Genomic DNA, 23,473 nt, shown 5'->3' on the forward strand with positions numbered 1-23,473 from the left:
TTTTAACACTTTAAAGAGGTCTTTTATAGCAGATTTGCCCAATGCATTTTGTTGTTTGATTTCTTGACTACAGCTTCCATGGGTGTTGATTGTGGATCCGAGTTCAATATTTCTCCATCTATCATGATGTTGCTTATTGGTCCATTTGTGAGGATTTTGTTTTCTTTATGTTGAGGTGTAATCCATACTGAAGGCTACAGTCTTTGATCTTCATCAGTAAGCACTTCAAGCCCTCTTCACTTTCAGCAAGCAAGGTTGTGTCATCTGCATATTGAAGGTTGCCATGAGTCTTCTTCCAATCCTGATGCCCCGTTCTTCTTCATATAGTCCAGATTCTAGGATTATCTGCTCAGCATACAGATTGAATAAGTATGGTGAGAGGATACAGTCCCGATTCACACCTTTTCTGGCTTTAAACCATGTAGTATCCCCTTGTTCTGTTCGAAGGACTGCCTTTTGATCTAAGTACAGGTTCCTCATGAGCAAAATTAAGTGTTCTGGAATTCCCATTCTTTGCACTATTATTCATAGTTTGTTATGATCCACACAGTTGAATGCCTTTGCATAGTCAATAATACACAGGTAAACATTTTTCTGGTATTCTCTACTTCTAGCCAAGATCCATCTGACATAAGCAATGATATCCCTTGTTCCACATCCTCTTCTGAATCCGGGTTGAATTTCTGTCAGTTCCTTGTTGAAGCACTGCTGCAACCACTTTTGAATGATATTCAGCAAAATTTTACTTGCATATGATATTAATGACATTATGCAATAATTTCTGCATCTGTTGGATAACCGTTTTTGGGATGGGTACAAATATGGCTCTCTTCCAGTTGGTTGGCCAGGTAGGTGTCTTCCCAATTTCTTGACATAGATGAGTGAGTGCTTCCAGCACTGCATCGGTTTGTTGAAACATCTCAATTGGTATTCCATCAATTCCTGGAGCCTTTTTTTTTTTTTTTTTTTTTTGCCAATGCCTTCAGTGCACCTTGGACCTCTTCCTTCATTACCATCGGTTCTTGGTCATACGCTACCTCCTGAAATGGTTGAACATCAACCAATTCTTTTTGGTACAATGACTTTGTATATTCCTTCCATCTTCTTTTGATGCTTCCTGTGTTGTTTAATATTTTCCCCACAGAATTCTTCAATATTGCAACTTGAAACTTGAATTTTTTCTTCAGTTCTTTCAACTTGAGGAATGCTGAGTGTATTCTTCCCTTTTGATTTTCCCTCTCCAGGTCTTTGCATTATAATACTTTACTTGCTCATCTTGAGCCACCCTTTGAAATCTTCTGTTCGGTTCTTTTACTTCATCATTTCTTCCTTTTGCTGTAGCTACTCTACATTCAAGAGCAAGTTTTAGAGTCTCCTCTGACATCGTTTTGGTCTTTTCTTTCTTTCCTGTCTTTTTAATGACCTCTTGCTTTCTTCGTGTATAATATCCTTGATGTCATTCCACAACTCGTCTGGTCTTCTGTCATTAGGGTTCCCTGTGCCAAATTTATTCTTGAGATGGTCTCTAAATTTAGGTGGGATATACTCAAGGCCATACTTTGGCTCTCATGGACTTGTTTTAATTTTCTTCAACTTCATCTTGAGCTTGCATATGAGCAACTGATGGTCTGTTCTGCAGTCGGCCCCTAGCCTTGTTCTGATTGATGATATTGAGATTTTCCATCGTCTCTCTCCACAGATGTAGTCACTTTGATTCCTGTGTATTCCATCTGGTCGCTGTTCACATTGTTGAAAAAAGATCTTTGCAATGAAGAAGCCATTGATCTTGGGAAATTCTATCATGCAATCTCCAGCGTTGCTTCTATCACCACAGCCATATTTTCCAACTAGCAAGTCTTCTTGTTCCCAACTTTCACATTCTAATCACCAGTAATTATCAATGCATCTTGACTGCATGCTTGATCAATTTCAGACTGCAGAAGTTGGTAAAAATCTTCAATTTCTTCATCTTTGGCCTTAGTGGTTGGTGTATAAATTTGAATAATAGTTGCATTAACTGGTCTTCCTTGTAAAAAAAAAAAAAAAAAAAAAAATCCTTGTAGGCATGTGGATATTACCCTATCATTGACAGTGCTGTACTTCAGGGTAGAACTTGAAATGTTCTTTTTGATGATGAATGCAACGCCATTCCTCTCTGAATTGTCATTTCTGGCATAGTAGACCATATGATTGTCCGATTCAAAATGGCCAATAGCAGTCCATTTCAGCTCACTAATGCCTAAGATATCAATCTTTATGTGTTCCATTTCATTTTTGATGATTTCCAATTTTCCTAGATTTATACTTCGTACATTCCATGTTCTGATTCTTAATGGATGTTTGCAGCTGTTTCTTCTCATTGCCATATTAGCAAATGAAGGTCCCTAAGTTTTGACTCCATTCACATCATTAAGGTCGGCTCTACTTTGAGGAGGCGGCTCTTCCCCAGTCGTCTTTTTAGTGCCTTCCAACCTGAGGGGTGCATTTTCCAACACTATGTCAGACAATGTTCTGCTGCTATTCATAAGGTTTTCACTGGCCAGTTTTTTCAAAAGTAGACTGCTAGGCCCTTCTTCCTAGCCTGTCTTAATCTGGGAGCTCTGCTGAAACCTGTCCACCAAGGGTGATCCTGCTGGTACCAGTGGCAAAGTTTCCAGTTCACAACAATATGCAAGCCACCACAGTATGACAAACTGAGAGACATGTGGTGGAGAGGTGACTTTAGAAGACCAGTTTCCTCAAGGCTCAAGGTTCAAAAGAAGATCTCAGGGCAAAGGCCAGGGTGGATAACTCCAACTCGTGGACCCCAGAAATCTGGAATCCAGGAGAATTAAAACTCCATTTCTCAGTTCTTTGGTGGTAGACAATGGGATGGGTGTGCATAGTCACCCATCATGATAAGGGTTGGGGAGAGGCGCAATCAAATGATGAGAGTAACTAGGTGGGGGTGCAACATCCCTGACATGATTCAGGAAATAAAAAGTTGTGTAAGAGGTTCCAGTAAAAAAAAAAAAAAAAAAAAGAGGGCAGTAGCTAGTACACATGATGTACTAGATTTTTGTAAATTGTGTATATATATATATATGTATTTATTGTTGTTTGCTGCCGTCGAGTCTGTTCCGATTCATAGTCACCCTATGCACAACAGAACGAAACACTGCCCGGTCCTGAGCCATCCTTAGAATCATTGTTATGCTTGAGCTCATTGTTGCAGCCACTGTGTCAATCCACCTCATTGAGGGTCTTCCTCTTTTCTGCTGACCCCGTACTCTGCCAAGCATGATGTCCTTCTCCAGGGACTGATCCCTCCTGACAACATGTCCAAAGTGTGTAAAACGCGGTCTCACCATCCTTGTTTCTAAGGAGCATTCTGGTTTTCCTTCTTCTAAGACAGATTCATTCATTCTTTTGGCAGTCTATGGTATATTCAATATTCTTCGCCAACACCACAATTCAAAGGTGTCAATTCTTCGGTCTTCCTTATTCATTGTCCAGCTTTCCCATGCATATGATGCGATTGAAAACGCCATGGCTTGGGTCAGGCGCACCTCCATCTTCAAGGTGACATCTTTGCTCTTCAACACTTTAAAGAGGTCCTTTGCAGCAGATTTACCCAATGCAGTGAGTCTTTTGATTTCTTGACTGCTGCTTCCATGGCTGTTGATTGTGGATCCAAGTAAAATGAAATCCTTGACAACTTCAATCTTTTCTCCGTTTATCATGATGTTGCTCACTGGTCCAGTTGTGAGGGTTTTTGTTTTCTTTATGTTGAGGTGCAATCCATACTGAAGGCTGTACTCTTTGATCTTCATCAGTAAGTGCTTCAAGTCCTCTTCTCTTTCAGCAAGCAAGGTTGTTAATGAGTCTTCCTCCAATCCTGATGCCCCATTCTTCTTCATATAGTCTTGCTTCTTGGATTATTTGCTCAGCATACAGATCGAATAGGTATGGTGAAAGGATACAACCCTGATGCACACCGTTCCAGACTTTAAACCAATCAGTATCCCCTTGTTCTGTCTGAACAACTGCCTTGTGATCTATGTAAAGTTTCCTCATGAGCACAATTAAGCATTCTGAAATTCCCATTCTTTGCAATGTTGTCCATAATTTGTTATGATCCACACAGTCGAATGCCTTTGCATAGTCAATAAAACACAGGTAAACATCCTTCTGGCATTCTCTGCTTTCAGCCAGGATCCATCTGATATCAGCAGTGATATCCCTGGTTCCACATCCTCTTCTGAAACCGGCCTGAATTTCTGGTAGTTCCCTGTTGATATACTGCTGCAGCTATTTTTGAATGATCTTCAGCAAAATTTTACTTGCGTGTGATATTAATGATATTGTTCTATAATTTCCTCATTCGGTTGGATCACCTTTCTTGGGAATAGGAATAAATATGGAAAAAATAATAAATAGGGAATAAATATGGATCTCTTCTAGTCAGTTGGCCAGGAAGCTGTCTTCCATGTTTCTTGGCATAGACGAGTGAGCACCTCCAGTGCTGCATCTGTTTGTTGAAACATCTCAATTGATATTCCATCAATTCCTGGAGACTTGTTTTTCACCAATGCCTTCAAAGCAGCTTGGACTTCTTTCTTCAGTACCATCGGTTCCTGATCAAATGCCACCTCTTGAAATGATTGAACATCAACTAATTCTTTTTGGTATAATGACTCTGTGTATTCCTTCCATCTTCTTTTGATGCTTCCTGCATCGTTTAATATCTTCCCCATAGAATCCTTCACCATTGCAACTCGAGACTTGAATTTTTTCTTCAGTTCTTTCAGCTTGAGAAATGCTGAGGGTGTTCTTCCCTTTTGGTTTTCCATTTCCAGCTCTTTGCACATGGCATTATAATACTTTGTCTTCTTGAGCCGCCCTTTGAAATCTTCTGTTCAGTTCTTTTACTTCATCAATTCTCCCTTTTGCTTTAGCTGCTTGACGTTCAAGAGCACGTTTCAGAGTCTCCTCTGAAATGCATCTGGTTCTTTTCTTTTTTTTCCTATCTTTTCAATGACCTCTTGCTTTCTTCGTATATGATGTCCTTGATGTCATTCCACAACTCATCTGGTCTTCGGTCACTAGTGTTCAATGCTTCGAAACTGTGCTTCAGATGGTCTCTAAATGCAGGTGGGATGTACTCAAGGTCATATTTTGGCTCTCGTGGACTTGCCTTGATTTTCTTCAGTTTCAGATTGAACTTGCATATAAGCAATATATGGCTCATTCCACAGTTGGCCCCTGGCCTTGTTCTGACTAATGATATTGAGCTTTTCCATCGTGTCTTTCCACAGATGTAGTCAATTTGATTTCTGTGTGTTCCATCTGGCAAGGTCCATGTGTATAGTCACCGTTTATGTTGGTGAAAGAAGGTATTTGCAATGAAGAAGTCATTGGTCTTGCAAAACTCTATCATTCGATCTCCAGCATTGTTTGTATCACCAAGGCCATATTTTCCAACTAGTGATCCTTCTTCTTTGTTTCCAACTTTTGCATTCCCATTGCCAGTAATTATCAATGCATCTTCATTGCATGTTTGATCAATTTCAGACTGCAGCAGCTGATAAAGATATTCTGTTTCTTCATCTTTGGCCCTGGTGGTTGGTATGTAAATTTGAATAATAGTCGTATTAACTGGTCTTCCTTGTAGGCGAATGGATATTATCCTATCACTGACAATGTTGTACTTCAGGATAGATCTTGAAATGTTCTTTTTGACAATGAATGCAACACCATTCCTCTTCGAGTTGTCATTCCCAGCATAGTATATGATTGTCTGATTCAAAATGGCCAATACCAGTCCATTTCAGCTCGCTAATGCCTAGGATATTGATGTTTATGCGTTCTATTTCATTTTTGACGATTTCCAATTTTCCTAGATTCATACTTCATACATTCCAGGTTCTGATTATTAATGGGCATTTGCAGCTGTTTCTTCTCATTTTGAGTCATACCACATCAGCAAATGAAGGTCCCGAAAGCTTTACTCCTTCCATGTTATTAAGGTCGACTCTATTTTGAGGAGGCAGCTCTTCCCCAGTCATCTTTTGAGTGCCTTCCAACCTGGGGGGCTCATCTTCCAGCACTGTATCAGACAATGTTCCGCTGCTGTTCATTAGGTTTTCACTGGCTAATGCTTTTCAGCAGTAGACTGCCAGGTCCTTCTTCCGGGTCTGTCTTAGTCTGGAAGCTCAGCTGAAACCTGTCCTCCATTGGTGACCCTGCTGGTATCTTAATACTGGTGGCACAGCTTCCAGCATCACAGCAACGTGCAAACCCCCACAGTATGACAAACTGACAGATACCTGGGGGATATATGTGTATATATCATTTGCCCATTCAACAATTTTTGCATGTATCATTCACTGACATTGCTTATATCCATCATTTGTGCAACCATCACTGTCTTTTGCAAATTATTCCACCACCATGAACAGAAACCCAGTAACCCCTAAGCAAGGACTCTTCCTTTCCACCCCCAAACACCCTTGGTAACTACTAAGAAGCTTTGGTCTCTGTCATGGATTCAATTGTATCCCCCCCAAATATGTGTTGAAATCCTAGTCCCCATACCTGTGAATGTAATCCAATTTGGGAATAGGGTTTTTTTTTTTTTTACATGTTAATGTTAAGACACAGAGTAGGTGTGTCTTCAACCAACCGCTTCTGAGATATAAAAAAAGCAGATTAGGTACAGAAGGAAGGAAGCACAGTGGGGGAAGAGAGATGCCATGCCACATGAAGATCGCCAAGGAACCGAGAACAGAAGCTGAAAAGACAAAAAGACCTTCCCCCAGAACTGACAGAGAAAGAGCCTTCACCTAGAGTCAGCACCCTGAATTCAGACTTCTGGCCTCCTAAACTTTGAGAAAATAAATTTATGTTCCTTAAAGCCACCCACTTGTGGTATTTCTTTTATAGCAGCATTAGAGAACCAAGACAGTCTCTACACATTTGCCTATTTCGTATAAGTGAGATCATACAGTACTTGTCCCATAAAGTACAATATTTTAATTAAAAAACATGGTTCAAAAAATTGACCAGCCAAGTAATGACTTACCTCTGTGAATTATTCCGGAAGCTGCACCAGATTATCACCTTCTGCTGCCAAATTGATAACCTGTATCCCTAAATACATATTGCAGCCATCCTGAGCTCCTCTTAGTCAGATAAGTAAAATTGCAACTCTGGGAAGTTATGAAAAATAAGTTTTTAGATAACAAAAAAATTGATGCCAAATTACAGTGTTAGTATTTTTGTATAGGTGTTATAATGAGTTTTGTAATCATTTCTGTCTTTTGTTCCTTATTTGAGGTATTTTATGTGTATCTCAGGATTCTCTAGAGAAACAGAACTATTGAGACATATATCTATAGATGTATATCTCTATCTACGTTGTTGTGTGTGCCATCCAGTCGATTCCAACTCATAGCAATCCTATATGACAGGGTAGAACTGCCCCAGAGGGTTTTCTAGGCTGTGATCTTTATTGAAGTAGACCACCACATCTTTCTCTTTCAGGGCTGCTGGTGGGTTTGAACTGTGAACCTTTCAATTAGCAGCCAAGGGCTTAACCATTATGGCATTAGGGTTCCATACCTATATCCATATTTGTATCTATACCTATACCTATTGTTGTTGTTATGTGCTGTCGAGTCAGTTCCAACTCATGGTGACCCTATTACAACAGAATGAAACACTGCCTGGTCCTGTGCCATCCTTACAATTGTTGCTATATTTGAGCCCATTGTTGCAGCCACTGTGTTAATTCATCTTGTTAAGGGTTTTCCTCTTTTTTGCTGACCCTCTACTTTACCAAGCATGATTTCCCTCTCCAGAGACTGGTCCCTCCTGATAACATGTCTAAAGGACATCAGACAAAGTCTTACCATCTTTACTTCTAAGGAGCATTCTGGCTGTGCTTCTTCATATCTCTATCTCCCTATCTATATCTGTGTATAGAGAGATTTACCTCAAAGAATTGACTTGTGGGGGCTGACAAGTTCAAAACCTATAGGTCATGTAGCAGGCTGGAGACTTCTCCAGGCTTGCATCCAAGATCCATAGTTAAGTGATAGGAACAGTACCTAATCAAAAGAGAGAGAGAGAGGGTCCTGCCAAAATGCCTATTTATAGTCTGAAGGCAGACCTTACTCTAAAGAGCTTCCTTTTCAACTGATTGATTATATTAGATTTCATCATGGAAAGGGGTTAGGTTACATTGCATTAGATTACATTATGGAACAGCAAATAGTGTAGTGTTTGGCAAAACCACTGGGAACCATAGCCTAGCCAAGTTGACACATAAAATTAACCTTCACAATATGTTCAAGACAATCTCACAGATTTATGTTTTTAAGTGAAATACTTAGAAAGATTTAACTAAGTTTGTAGTCAATGTTTAGGCATTTAAGGAAATCTGATCATTAAATCTATAAAGTCTTATTTTGCATGCAAATACTATTTTGATGGTGAAGAAATTTGATTAGATTTTATTGGCTGGGATTTTAAAATGTGAAAGAGGAATAAACCTAAATGTGTGGCTGTAGTTTGGTATGTCTAAAAGAATTTGGTAAAAGTATGAAATATTTAGGGGAATTTAATAAAATTTAATACTTTAAATTTATAAAGTGATTCTGTCGAGAACAGGTAAAAAATGAGTGCTTCGATTTTCCAGACTATACTAGATGCATAAATAAAATAACAGAATTTGTAAGTGGAGCTCAGAAACTAAGTTCTAAAATTTGCAGCCATAATAAATGAATATTAATTAAGATATGGATATCTGTAAAATGCCCATCAACATGGATTGGTTACATAAATCAGGACTCAACCATTTGATGAAATGTGTAGGTACTAAAAACAATGTCGTAGAATAATCAACGTGGACAACATCTGATTTTCAAAAAGGAAGCTCAAAAACAGCACACATGAGATGAACACATTTTAAAAAATATGGCTAGATCTGTACACAAATGCACAGAGAAGAGACAAGATGGACAAACATCAAATTGTAAATAGTTACTTGTTGGTACTTACAGGTAGCGTGAGCGTGTGTGTGTGTGCACTTTCCAATTTTGGTGGTTTTGTTGCATTTAGCATGTATACTTCCGATATATATAGAATAAACTAAAAAAAAAAAAAAAAAAACCCACTGCCATCGAGTCCGTTCTGACTCATAGTGACCCTGGTGGTGTAGTGGTTAAGTGCTACAGCTGCTAACCAAAAGGTCGGCAGTTCAAATCCAATAGGCGCTCCTTGGAAACTCCGCAGTTCTACTCTGTCCTATAGGGTCACTATGAGTATAAAGAGAATAGCCTTTTTAAAAGAGAGAAGAAAGAATGGGGACATTACTTAATGGAGAGCTAGGAGAATGTCAACATTCCAGGCTCCATCACCTGTGGAATTTAGAGAAAGAGGTAGCATTCAAGAGAGCTACAGAGGGGTAAAGCCCTGTTTATAAAGCCCAGAAGTGCATGGGGTGTTCTGTGGAGAACGGACCACACCTTCTTCTGCAGTCCTGCAACACCTGGCACTTGGTTCTAATAAAGTCCCTAGAACACTGTGGTGCGAGTATTGGCTTCTGTGTCTGTCAAGCCATGTTAGATTATAAACCTCTCTGAACAAATTGTCTTCCTCGCCTATGAAACTGCAGTGCCTAGCATATGTTGTTGTTGTTAGCTGCCGTAGAGTCAAAAAATTCAACTAGTCATACAACACACACACACACACACACACACACACACACATACATATATTTTAATTTACAAGAGCATTCTACATGCCAGTCACTGTGTTAAGGTCTAGGAATACAAGTGTGAATAAAAATTGGGTGTAAGTGGGTCAAACATGCAGGCTAAGAATTGTAGTACAGTGCCGTAAACAGAGGTGAGTAACAAGAGGACAAACCTAACTCACAGTTGGGTTGGGGCTGGAGGCAGGGGAGTGACAGAGTAGTCAGGAAAGGATAATGCTTGAGAAGAATCTAAAAAGGTGAATGACAGTGAGGCAGTCTAGAAGGGGCAAGGAAAGCGGTGAGAAGGGAGAATGGGTCGCTCAGATAGAAACAACAACATGTGTCAAAACATGGAAACAAGGAAGAACGTAATGAATATGGAACTCGAGTTCACTATGACCTTTGGGTTTATATGGCTGTCTACCCATACGGACCAGGCTTTCAGGGCTGCTCATTCAGATCTTAAATTTCTTCCAAACTGTTGCTCCAACACACCCTAAGGTGTGTCCTTGTCTGCATTGTCAAAACTGGATTCCTGCTATGGCCATGCTCCAGCTCAAGAGAAAGAAAAAAAGCATAAAAGCAGAAATTGCCTTTAAAAATGATGTATTTTGAAATAATTTCAAACTTACAGAAAAATTTTCTCAACAGTATGAAGAATTTCCATATCCCCTTCACCCATATTCCCTAATTGTCAACATTTTATGTTATTTGTTCCATTGTACACTTTCTGTCTGTCTATGTATGTATCTATGTATCTGTCTGTCTATCTATCTGTCTACCAAGACATGATGTTCCATCGTCCCTAAACACTCCAGTGTGTGTTTTCCAAAAACAAGGACACTCTCCTACACAACCAGTAGACAAACTCTGCATATCAGGGAAGCAACTTTAGTACAACAGTACTATCTAGTTCACAGGTGCCATTCAAATTTTGTCTACAAAAATATCTCTTTCCTTTCTGGTTCAGGATCCTGTTCAGGAATATGCGTTGCATGTAGTTGTTATATTTCTTCAAACTCTAGTTCTGGAACAGTTCCTCAGTCTTTTATGTTCTTGATAGTTTAGAGTACAGGTCACATTATGCAGAATGACCTTAACCGTGACCATCTAATGTTTCCTTGTGCCCAGACTCTGGTACTCATTCTTGGAAGGAATACTACAGAAACGGTGTTGTGTTCTTTTAGTGCATCCCATCGTGGCACATTCCATGTTGACCCATCCCATGGGTGATGTTGCCCTTGATCACCTGGTCCAGGTTTCTCCATTATGTTGTTGTTCGTTGTTGTCGAGTCAGCTTCAACTCATGGACACCTTATGTTTAACAGAATGAAATGTTGCCCAATTTTGCACCAGCTTCATAATCATTGGTATGTTTCAGTCCAATGGCGTGGATATTGTGTCAATCCATCTCATTGAGGATTTTCCTCCTTTTTGCTGACCTTCTGCTTTACCAAGACTCTCTACTTTACCAAACAGGATATCCTTTTCTAGAGATTTGTCTTCTTCTGATGATGTGTGCAAAGTAAGGGAATTGAAGTTTTTCCATTCTTGTTTTTAAGGAGCATTTTTGTTGTATTTTTTCTGAGGCTGATTCTCCACTACAGAGTCACCATTTTCTACTTTGTAGTTGACTAAATTTTGTAGGAAGGCATTCCAAGATTACACCAATATCCTCATCCTCCTTAAACAACCACCTACTTGCTTTAGCATTCATTGGAGACTTCTATCTGAATCAAAAACCTCTATGATGATTGCCAAATGATGACTTTATGGCTTGAAATGGGGCATCATTATAGGTTTTTTTGAGAGGAAGTGATGTGATTAGACTTGTGTTTAAGGGAGGTCATTCTAGTAGCAGTGTGAAGGGGGCAGTGATGGTGGTCATGGTGGTGGGGTGACAAATAAGACAATTGGCAGTTGGGGGAAGAATGGAAGGAAGGGAGGGAACTATTTAACAGATATTTAGGATGTAGCCTGGTGGTGTAGTGTGTAAGAGCTGCAGTTTGAATCTACCCTCTACTCTTTGGAAACCCTATGGGGCAGTCCTGCTCTGTCCTATAGGGTTGCTATGAGTCAGAATTGACTTGACAGCAACTGGGTTGTTGTTTTTTTTTTTTTTTTTGGTTTTAGGACGTAGATTCTAATCTAGACCTAGTGACACATTTAACATGGAGATATAAGAGAAGAAATTAACAACAGGGTGACAGTGACCAGGGTAGTGTACTTCAGGAGGAACATATTTTGGCTATTTTGACAGTGGGAGTTAATAAGAGAGGCATAAATGGTAGATAGAGAATTTAGAATCTTTGGTATATAGCTGGTACTGGGAGTGGTTGAGATCCCTAGGCAAGCTGAAAGGAGTGGAGAGAGAGATGAGGATTTAACTCAGTGGAACACCAGCATTTCCAGGAGAAGAAGAGGAGGTATGGCCAGCAGAGAAGTCTGAGAAGGAATGGTTAAAGAAGTAGGAGAGCAATTAGGAGAGGATGGTTGCCAGTCGGAACACACTAGCAGATTAGCTAGCTACCACTCGAGAGAAGTTGGAAGGAATGTGAATAGAAGAGCTAAAAGATTTGCATGGGGGTGGTGGAGAGTAGAGAAAGTGGAATCAGAAAAAGCTCTGGGTGGTCAAGAAGTGAGGAGCACTGGTGATGCAGTGGTTAAGTGCTCTACTGCTAACCAAAAGTTTGGTGGTTCGAACCTACCATCCACTCGGCAGGAGACGTGGCAGTCTGCTCCTGTAAAGATTTACAGTCTTGGAAACAGTATGGAGCAGTTCCACTCTCCTGTAAGGTCTCTATGAGTCGAAATCAACTCAGTGATAGTGGGTTTGGTTTTAGTCCAGAAGCAGAACAAAGGTCCACAGTGACCAGGTTTGTGTAGGAAGAACTTGGAACCTATAGATAAGTACCATTCCCTTTCCCTCCATTAGCTTCTTGGCCCCGTGCTTGTTCCATTCTATTTTTATTCCTCCACAGGCCCTGAAGATTATTTTCTTTCTACCATCACTACCTGCTCTTCTTGTTGAGTGTCTCCTCACTCATCACCCAGGCCCACTGGGAACAGAACCTGATACCAGCTTTACTCTTTTTACCTTGTTACCAAACACAAACACATTTTCGTTGTTGTTATTAGGTGCCGTTGAGCCAGTTCAAACTCATAGAGACCCTATGTACAACAGAATGAATCACTGCCCTGTCCTGTGCCATTCTCACAATCGTTATGCTTGAGCCCATTGTTGAAGCCACTGTGTCAGTACATCTCATTGAGAGTCTTCCTCTTTTTCGCTCACCCTCTACTTTACAAAGCATGATGTCCTTCACCAGGGACTGATGTCTCCTGATAATGTACCCAAAGTATGTGAGAAGGAGTTTTGCCATCCTTGCTTCTCAGGAGCATTCTGGTTGTACCTCTTCCAGGAGAGACTTGTTCATTCTCTTGGCAGCCCACTGTATAGTCAATATTCTTCATCAAGACCACAGTTCAAGGGCATCAATTCTTATTTGGTCGTCCTTATTTATTGTCCAGCTTTCAGTTGCATATGAGGTGATTGAAAACATGGCTTAAGTCAGGTGCACCTTAGTCTTCAAGTGCTTTTCAACCCTTTAAAGATGTCTTTTGAAGCAGATTTGCCCAATGCAATGTGTCATTTGATTTCTTGACTACAGCTTCTGTGGGTGTTGATTGTGGATCCAAGTAAAACGAAATCCTTGACAACATCAGCCTTTTCTCCATTTATCATGATGTTGCTTATTGGTCCAGTTGTGAGGATTTTTGTTTTCTTTATGTTGAGGGTCTTTATAGGGTCGCTTTGAGTCAGAATCGACTCGACGGCACTGGGTTTTTTATGTTGGGGTGTAACCCATACTGAAGGCTATAGTCTTTGATCTTCATCAGTAAGTGCTCTGAGTCCTCTTCACTTTCAGCAAGCAAGGTTGTGTCATCTGCATATCGAAGGTTGCTTATGAGCCTTCCTCCAATCCTGATGCCCTGTTCTCCTTCCTATAGTCCAGTTTCTAAGATTATTTGCTCAGCATACAGATTGAGTAAGTAAGGTGAAAGGATACAGCCCTGATCCACACCTTTCCTGGCTTTAAACCACACAGTATTCCCTTGTTCTCCTGGAAGGACTGCCTCTTAGTCTAAGTACAATTAAGTGTTCTGAAATACTCATTCTTAGCAATGCTATCCATAATTTGTTATGAATGCCTTTGCATAACCAATAAAACAGGAAAACGTCTTTCTGGTATTCTCTGCTTTCAGCCAAGATTCATCTGACATCAGCAAAGATATCCCCGGTTCAACATCCTCTTCTGAATCCAGGTTGAATTTCTGGCAGTTCCCTGTGCATATACTGTTCCAGCCACTTTGGTCTTCAGCAATATCTTACTTGCATGTGATATTAATGATTGTTCGATAATTTCCGCATTCAGTTGGGTCACCTTTCTTGGGAATAGGCATAAATATTAATGTCTTCCAGGCAGTTGGCTAGGTAGCTGTCAATTCCTGAAGCCTTGTTTTTCACCAATGCCTTCAGTGTGGCTTGGACCTCTTTCTTCAGTACCATTGGTTCTTGATCATATGCTACCTCCCAAAACGGTTGAACATCAACTAATTCTTTTTGGTACAGTGACTTTTTGTATTCCTTCCATCTTCTTTTGAGCGTTCTTGCTTCATTTAATATTTTGCCTGTACAATTCTTCAGTATTGCAACTCAGGACTTGAATTTTTTTCTTCAGGTCTTTCAGCTTGAGAAATGCTGAGTGTCTACTTCCCATTTGGTTTTCTATCTTCATGTCTTTGCACAAGTCATTATAATATTTTACTTTGTCTCCTTGAGCCACCCTTTGAAATCTTCTGTTCAGTTCTTTTCCTTCATCATTTCTTCCTTTTGTTGTAGGTACTCTATGTTCAAGACCAACTTTCAGAGTCTCTTCTGATGTCCATTTTGGTCTTTTCTTTCTTTCCTGTCTTTTTAATGACCTCTTGCTTTCTTCACGTATCATGTCCTTGATATCATTCCACAGCTCGTCTGGTCTTTGGTCATTAGTGTTCAGTGCATCAAATCTATTCTTGAAATGATCTCTAAATTCAGGTGGGACATACTCAAAATTGTATTTTGGCTCTCATGGACTTGTTCCAATTTTCTTCAACTTCAACTTGAACTTGCACATGAGCCATTGATGGTCTGTTCTGCAGTTGGCCCCTGGCCTTGTTTTGACTGATGATATAGAGGTTTTCTATCATCTCTCTCCACAGATGCAGTCTATTTGATTCCTGCGTATTCCATCTGGTGAGGTCCACACGTATAGTTGCCATTTATGTTGTTGAAAAAAGGTATTTGCAATGAAGAAGTCGTTGGTCTTGGGAAATTCTGTCACACGATCTCTGGCATCCTTTCTATCATCAAGACCATATTTTCCAACTACCGATCCTTCTTTTTTGTTTCCGACTTTCGAATTCCAATTTCCAGTGATTATCAACGCATCCTGACTGCATGTTTGATCAATTTCAGACTGCAGAAATTGGTAAAAATCTTCAATTTCTTCATCTTTGGCTTTAGTGGCTGGTGCATAAATTTGAATAATAGCCGTATTAACTGATCTTCCTTGTAGGCATATGGGTATTATCCTATAGTGTTGAACTGCAGGCTAGATCCTGAAATTTTTTGACAGTGAATGCAACACCATTCCTTTTCAGGTTGTCATTCCCGGTATAGTAGACCATATGATTGTCTGATTCAAAATGGCCAATAGCAGTCCATTTCAGCTCACTAATGCATAGGATATCAATCTATGCATTCCATTCCATTTTGACAATTTCCAATTTTCCTAGATTCATACTTCGCACATTCCATGTTCTCATTAGTAATGGATGTTTGCAGCTGTTACTTCTCATTTTGAGTTGTGCCACATTAGCAAATGAAGGTCCAGAAAGCTTGACTCCATCTACGTTATTAAGGTCAACTCTACTTTGAGGAGGCCACTCTTCCCCAGTTGTATTTTGAGTGCCTTCCAACCTTCGGGGCTCATCTTCTGGCACTATAAGGTTTTCACTGGCTGATTATTTTTAAAAGTAGACCACCAGGTCCTTCTTCCTAGTTTGTCTTAGTCTGGAAGCTCAGCTGAAACCTGCCCACCATGGGTGACTCTGCTGGTATTTGAATATTGGTGGCATAGCTTCCAGTATCATAGCAATATGCAAGCCCCCGCAGTACAACAAACTGACAGACGCTTGGGGAAACACACTTTTGTATTTTTTAAATATTTTACTTCAAGAAACTATAAGAGAAACAAAGAGAACAACAAAAGTGAAAAGAAACAGAGTCATCAAAAGCCAAAACCAAACTCACTGCCATTGAGTCGATTCCAACTCATAGTGACCCTATAGGACAGAACAGAACTGCCCCATAGGGTTTCCAAGGCTGTAAATCTTTACTGAAGCTGACTGTCACATCTTTCTCCCACCTTGCTGCTGGTGGGTTCAAATCTCTGACCTTTCGGTTAGCAGCCAAGCTCTTAACCACAGTGCCACCAGGGATCCTATGGAGCCACCGGAACTCTGCAAAAATACTAGTACAGCAGTTTGTTGTTTCCTGTGGTCCTTGCCGTGCAGGTGGTTCTAGGTAAGCTCTTTCAGCCCCCTTCTCTGAAGGCCCTATGAGCTGCCTGGGGTAAATTCTTAGTTAGCCTTGAACCAAACAATTCCTTTTTTAAACCCAAGGTAACTTCTGCTGCTGAGCCTTGCACACAATTCTATTCCTTTCTTTTTTTTGAAGTTAAAAAAATTATTGAGATGTAATTCATATACCAACAAATTCACCTATTTAAAATGTATAATTCACTTGTTATAATATATTCACAGAGTTATGCAAACATCACCATGACCCAAGTCTAGAGAATTTTCATCACATCAAAAAGAAACGTCATAGCATTAGCACTCTTCATCTTTCCCTACTACCTCCATCCCTAGGAAACTACTAAGTTACTTTCCGTATTTCCAGATTGCCTATTCTGGATATTCCATATAAATGAAATCATATAATATGTGATATTTTGTGACATGGACTTTTTTCGCTTAGCATAGTATTTTCAAGTCTCACCCCTGTTGTAGCATGTATCATTCCTTTTTATTGCATAATAATATTCCATTATATGGCTATACCAAATTTTGTTTCTTATTCATCAGTTGATGGGCATTTGGGTTGTTTCCACTTTATGGTTATTTTGAGTAATACTGCTGAGGACATTCATGTAGAAGTTTTTGTGTGGATATATATTTTCATTTCTCGCAAATATATACCTAGGAGTGGAATCGTCGAGACATATGCTAACTGTTGTCCAAAGTGGCTGCACAGTTTTACATTCCTACCAGCAGTACGGAAACCCTGGTGGTGTAGTGGTTAAGAGCTCAGCTGCTAACCAAAAGGTTGGCAATTCTAATCCACCAGGCGCTCCCTGGAAACCCTATGAGGCAGTTGTACTTTGTCCTATACGATCGCTATGAGTCAGAATCCACTCGACGGCAATGGTTTGGTTTTTTTTTTTTTTTTACCAGCAGTATATGAGGGTTCTGATTTTCCCACATCATCACCAACACTTATCATTTTCTGTCTGATGCTCAGTTTGTTTTAATCAGTACTTTCTGCTCCTCTCTCCGGGTGGGATATGTTATTGTTTTTGGCTGCTGTCAAGTTAGCCCCCAACTCATGGGACCCCATACGCAATGGTCCTGGGCCATCCTCATGATCCATTATGGACTGTTGTGATCCATAGGGTTTTCATTAGCTGATTTTCAGAAGCAGATCGCCAGGCCTTTCCTCCTAGACTATCTTAGTCTGGAAGCTCCACAAGCATTACTGACTGATGGGTGGTAGCTGTGCACGAGATGCATTGGCTGGGTCTTCTGTATGGAAGGTGAGAATTCTACCACTGAACCACCAGTACTGTCTTCCTGGATGGGCTACACTCCCCAGCTAAACTACTCTTCTACTTTCCAGCAGCCTGATACTTTTGATCCCTATAAAAGATAAGAAAAAAAAGTTCCTTTCTAATTTCTAAGAATTCCACTCCTAGGTCTTGGGCCAACCTGCGCTGACCTTGTAGTAGGAACTTCATTCTTCTTGAAGTCCTTCTCGACTGATCCCAGGGACTGAGCTGCTGTCTCCCCACATAGGTCCCATTGTTTCACTGGCCCCTTCAGGATCATAGCTCCTTCTTTTCCCCTTTGCTGGACACTAGGATAGTTGTGTCACTTGTGGTCTTCCTTGACATGTTGTTCCTGTTGTTAGCTGCTGGTGAGTTGGCTCTGACTTGTGGCGACTGTATGTACAACAGAACAAAACATCGCTCAGTCGTTCGTATGCTTGTGCCCATTGTTGCAGCTTTGGAATACAGATGAGTCTAAGTTCACTCTCCTTCAATCCTGTTCTCCAAGGCCCAGTCTTTTCTGTTTCATGTGTCTAAAAATATGTTTAATTAGCTGGAGGTTAAGTCTTTTTTGATTTGCTGGAACTCCACCCTTTCACTTCCATTTTGCTTTTATTTTTATTATTTTATATACTTTTAGTGATTGAACTCTATTTCCTCCTTGAACCAAATATTATTTTATCAGAGCTTTTACACATTTTCAAGATTTGGGTTCAAATTTACTTACATTATTAATTTCTGGCTTTACTATGTTGTAATCAGAGAGTATAGCATATATTTTTGAGATTTATTTATGTGGCCTAGTATATGACAAATATTTGTTAAGTGCTGTTAAAAAAAAAAAAAAACACCTGTTACTGTTGAGTCAATTCCAACTCATGGTGACCCCATGTGTTACAGAGTAGAACTGCTCCTAGGGTTTTCTTGGCTGTTAATCTTTACAGAAGCATATTTCCAGACCTTTCTTCTGAGGCACGACTGGGTGAATTTGAACAACCAACCTTTCGATTAGTAGATGAATGCAAATTGCTTACACCACCCAGGGGCCTTAGAAATTCAAAAAGGAGATGTTTTTCCTATTTATAAGATATAAATTCACTTTAGATATGTTAATCTTTGTCATATTAATTGTTCAAATCCTTTATGTCCTTTTTTATTTTTGACAATTTAAGATGGGCCAAGTAGTCTTTGCAACAGTTGCCACCATCTTCATAACCTGTCTTCTTTTCATGAACTCCATCCAGTGCTCCCTGAATCATCCATCTCGTGGCTTCAAAGTTTATGCTCTTATTAAAATGTTTTGGAATCGGAATAAGACCCAGCCTATAGGATTGTTATTAGAACTAAATGAGATAATGGTTGTAAAGTCAGTACAATGTTTGGCACATTGTAGGCACTCAAATGGTTGCTATGACCCCACATGACAGAACAGAACTGCCTCATAGGATTTGGGGTTTTTTTTTTTTTTTTGGCTGTAATCTTTACAGAAACAGATTGCCAGATTTTTCTCCCACAGAGCCACTGATAGGTTTGAACAGCGAACCTTTCGGTTGGCAGTAGAATGCATAACTGGTCCACCGCCAGAACTCCTGGTTATGCTGTGGTTCATGTCATTTAGGTGGGTTAGTAAAATGACAGTAAAGAGCAGCTTACCTTTCACACATTCAAGGTAACTTAACTAATCCATTATTCCAAACTCTTTTTTTTCCAAAAAAATTTTATTATAAAAAATTTCAAAGAAAAGTATAATGGCTATTGTTCAAGTTCAACCATTACTTTCACATGTTCAATTTTGTTTCCTCCACTCACGTCCCTCATATCAGATTATTTGAAAGAAAATCTCATACTTTATATCATTTTAACAGCTTTATTGAGATATAATTTACATACCATATAGTTCACCCACTTAGTGTATAATTCAATAATTTTTAGTATATTTACAAAGTTGTGCAACCATCACCATAATTTAATTTTAGAATATTTTCATTGCCCTTCCAAAGAAACCCTGTAGCCACTAGTAGCCACTGTCCATTCTGCCCTCAACCCCCCCATCTCATACCTTTTTATCTGTAAATACTTCTTACACACTGCTAAAAGTTACAAAATATTTAAAAAATACATAACCACAATATCATAATTGCACATAAAAATTTAAACAATAATTACCTAATATCAAATATAAAATCCTGATATCATATATAGACAGATAGATATCTAATTTTCAGTTTGCTTGAATCAGGATTCCAATAAAATCCTTACATTGGACCTTGCAATTGCTTACTATGTATCTCCTAGGTTTATTTTAATCTATAGGTGCTCTTTCTTTTACAAATTTTTTTTGAAGCAGTCAGGCTATTTGTCCTAGGCTGTTCTCTAGAGAAGCAAAACCAGTGAAGTGTATACACATAGAGAGAGAAGAGAGAGAGAGCATGAAAGAGATTTATTTCAAGGAAATGGCTCACACAATTGTAGAAGTTGGAAAGTCCCAAGTCCGTAGGTCAGGCTTGAGGCTTCTCCTGACATGTAGCTGCAGGGGCTGACGAACCTAACATCAGCAGCTCAGACAGCAGGGTTCTGGCTCACAGGCTGCGGAAGCTGACAAATCCCAAGATCCACAAGTAAGCTGCCAGCTGAAGTTCCAAGAACTGGAGGTCAGATGCAGGATCCTGAGCGAGCAAAAGCCAGCAAGCTTTGTCAGAAAGTCCACATAAATTGGATGCAGGCCACACCCACAAGGAAACTCCCTTTCAAGTGTTTGGCTGCTCAGAGCACATGTCGTCATGGAAGTGATTACATCATTACATAGCTGCCAAGCTACATCATAACTGCTGGCCACTGAGAATCGTGGCCCAGCCAATATGACACACGACCTTAACCATCACACTACTTCTCCTGCCTGAAAAATTCCCAGAGTCTGGAATTTTCTCATTGTGTCTCTGCATTGTTGTTGAACATATTTCACTGTTCCATGTATTTCCTATAAATTGGTTAATTGGACCTGGGATCTTAAATCACATTCAGGTGTTGTTTGTTTTGAAGAGACTACTTCACTGATGGAGGTGTTTCAAGCTTACTTTTGATTTTGCTTTTATTGTGAAATATACCATACTCTCAAAAGTGTGTAGAAATAATTACCTAGCTTAAAGAAAAAAAATAAATGAACATCCCGCACACACCACACAGGTTAAAAAATAGTGGGGTATTACCAGTATCTTAAAACCCATTGCCAACGAGTGGGTTCTGACTCCTAGCAACCCCATAGGACAGAGTAGAACTGCGGCATAGGGTTTTCTAGGCCATAATCTTTACAGGATTAGATTGCCAGGTCCTTCTTCCATGGAGCCACTGGGTGAGTTGAACCACTAACCTTTTGGTTAGCAGTAGAGAGCTTAATCATTGCGCCACCAGGACTGGGAAAAGGATTGTATGGCCAAACACCATGCTTTAATAGGAAATGTCTAAAATAATCAAGGAATTCCTAGAACTGGAAGAGACATCAGAAGCCATCTGGTCCAACTCCATTTTACAGGTGAGTAAAATTTTTTTTTAAACAGGTACTCCAAGAGGGCAAGTAAGTGGCTTGTGGAAGTCGATTGGTTAGTTCAAGGAAGAACCAGAATTAGTGTCCAGGTCTGTCCAATCTTCAAATAACTGCAAAGATAATTTTCAACGCGAAATATTGTGTGATGAGGAACAAGAACTACGGAGTGGAGATTTCAAAACATCCCCGATTTTATTCTGGTATGCGTTGTCTGTGTGCTGTGTTTTGACGGCTTTTTTTAACCTCCCTTTCTTACTGCCTTGGTTGGCATTGAAACTGAGACAGTGTTTCTTGGTCCCACTACCGACTGGGTATACGGCACCCGAAGAGAGGGAGGGGTAGACAACTAAAACAGGTCCAAAGTGAGGACCCAGTGAGCCTGGACCGAGACCCTTCCACAGCTCCGCGCTCACCAGCGCCGCCAGTGCGAGGTGCGGATTTAGCGCCCTGCCTGGGCTTCCGATCCCCCTGTGCGGGAGCTGGCGGTTTCTGGCTCCCTGCTGTCCGATGTTCCGGGATTCAAACTAGCGGGTCCGGGGACTCCCGCAGGCAGCTCACTCCGTGCCTGCTCCTGGCCAGCGCCGCGGAGCCCTGGAAGTTCCCCGGCAGAGGGACCGCGCCCGTCTCCCCGCCGCAGTTGGGGAGCCCCGGGCGCCGAGAGCCGGGGCTGCGGACCGCGGCTGGCACGTGGCTCGACCGCAGCGCTGCGCCAGCCGGGCCCCGCGCTCGGCCCAGCCCTGCCGGCTCCCACCGCGGCCGGCCGCGGGGAGAGGTTCCTCCCCCTCCACTTTGCACCAGTTACGAGGGAATTTGCGGTCGGTGACGCGCATCCTTAGGCGAGCCACCTGCAGCGCGGGGCGCGCCCGGCCGGCGGCAGCGCAGGCTGGGCCGGCGGCGGCCTGGGGACCAGGTTCTGGAGGCCATGCCGGCGGCGGCGCGGCGCGGCGGCCAGCTCCCGCTGCTCGGTAAGGCCCTGCTCGCCCCCGCGGCCCTGCGCGCAGCCCCTGGCCCCTCGCGCCCCGTGCCCGCTCCGCGGTCTCCCAGCGCCTCGCCTGCCCTAGGCTCTCCGCCCTCGCCTAGCGCGCGCTCTCCACAGCGCCCAGACTCGCCCTCGGCGCCCGCCTGTCCCACCCCCACCCACCTCCTTGTCCCTGTTCGATAACGTCGCCTTCGCCCTGGCCGCGGTCGCCAGCAGCAGTCACAGATTTCCCGGCTGGCCGGCCGGCCTCTCCAAGGTACCGGCGGGGCCCGCGGGGCACCACTGCCCTGCCTATCCTCCCCGGCCCGGGGCATCGCTAGCTAGGGCTGGGGGTGGGCACCCCAGGTTGGCGCCAAGTGGTCCGGCATCTCTGAACGGACCTCGGGGGCGTCTTCTTTTGATGTTTTGATATATGAAATGAACTAAGATGGGAAAATGTGCCCGCCTTCTCCCGCAAAGCGCTTCATCCCAAATAGCGACCCCTACCCCCGCCTAATTTCAGCAGGATCAACGAAGACTTACTTTGGAAATGTTATGCAAATAGAATATACAGATTACAATACGAGTTTCCCCCTTCCTCCTGCGCTGCTTTTTATCCCGGCGTTAAACCCCAAGGGAGTGTTCAAGGACTCCAAGCTGTTCCCCAAGAACCTGCTCGGTAGAATAGTTTTTGCTGCAAAGAAGATTCCCTTCAGATTCGGTTCTTTTCTATTTGGAAAGATGAAGGGGTTAATTCTAGTTTGGGTTGAAGGAGACAGTTCGGGGAGCCGGGGAGCGGAGGGCCCCTGCCCTAGCTCTGCAACCGTGGGCCTTGCGCTGTCCACTAAAGGCCTCCGCGTCCTCATCCGTCAAGTTAGGGACCCCCCTGGGTCTCCCTCAGCCCCCAAATTCGGTGATTCCAAGTTCAACGAAGTCTCTTGGTAAATGGAGAAAATATTTGCTATATAGGCGTGTAGGAATTATTTCCAGTAGTTTTTGTTATAAATCAGAATATTAGAGCGGCGAAGCAAAGACATTTTAAATTTCTTAATCATTTGTCTTTACTCGTTGGTAGATATGTGCATTTTAAAAGTAGAGTGCAATATGTTTTCAGAGTCTATTGATACAAGAAGACTCATTATACATACTGTTGTTATGTACGATATTACCAAAAACCAAACTAAACCTGTTGCGGTGGAGTCGATTCCAACTTATACGCATTTTTGAACCTGCAGAAGCTTTCTAAAAGTATGACCATCAGCACTTGCAACTGCATTTAAACTGCACTGGGTTCTTTTATATTT

The 23,473-nt window shown here is 41.4% G+C and overlaps 1 protein-coding gene across 2 annotated transcripts in view; it reads left to right on the top strand.

Annotated features, from left to right (window-relative positions):
* Positions 1-20,557: 20,557 nt before the first annotated feature.
* The window catches only part of FLT3 (fms related receptor tyrosine kinase 3), a 123,245-nt gene continuing 120,329 nt past the window's right edge, over positions 20,558-23,473 (top strand). The window contains exon 1 of one of the 2 annotated variants that reach the window (XM_064275309.1): positions 20,558-21,199. Coding sequence is in view for 1 of the 2 variants with exons in the window: in XM_064275306.1 (XP_064131376.1) it covers positions 22,134-22,176 (43 nt within the window). In the remaining variant the exon portion in view is untranslated. Of the gene's footprint in view, positions 21,200-22,089; positions 22,177-23,473 lie in introns of those variants that run through there. The other variant, XM_064275306.1, reaches the window with a different exon arrangement.

This window comes from Loxodonta africana, chromosome 23 (genome assembly GCF_030014295.1).
Source record: "Loxodonta africana isolate mLoxAfr1 chromosome 23, mLoxAfr1.hap2, whole genome shotgun sequence".
Taxonomy (NCBI): domain Eukaryota; kingdom Metazoa; phylum Chordata; class Mammalia; order Proboscidea; family Elephantidae; genus Loxodonta; species Loxodonta africana.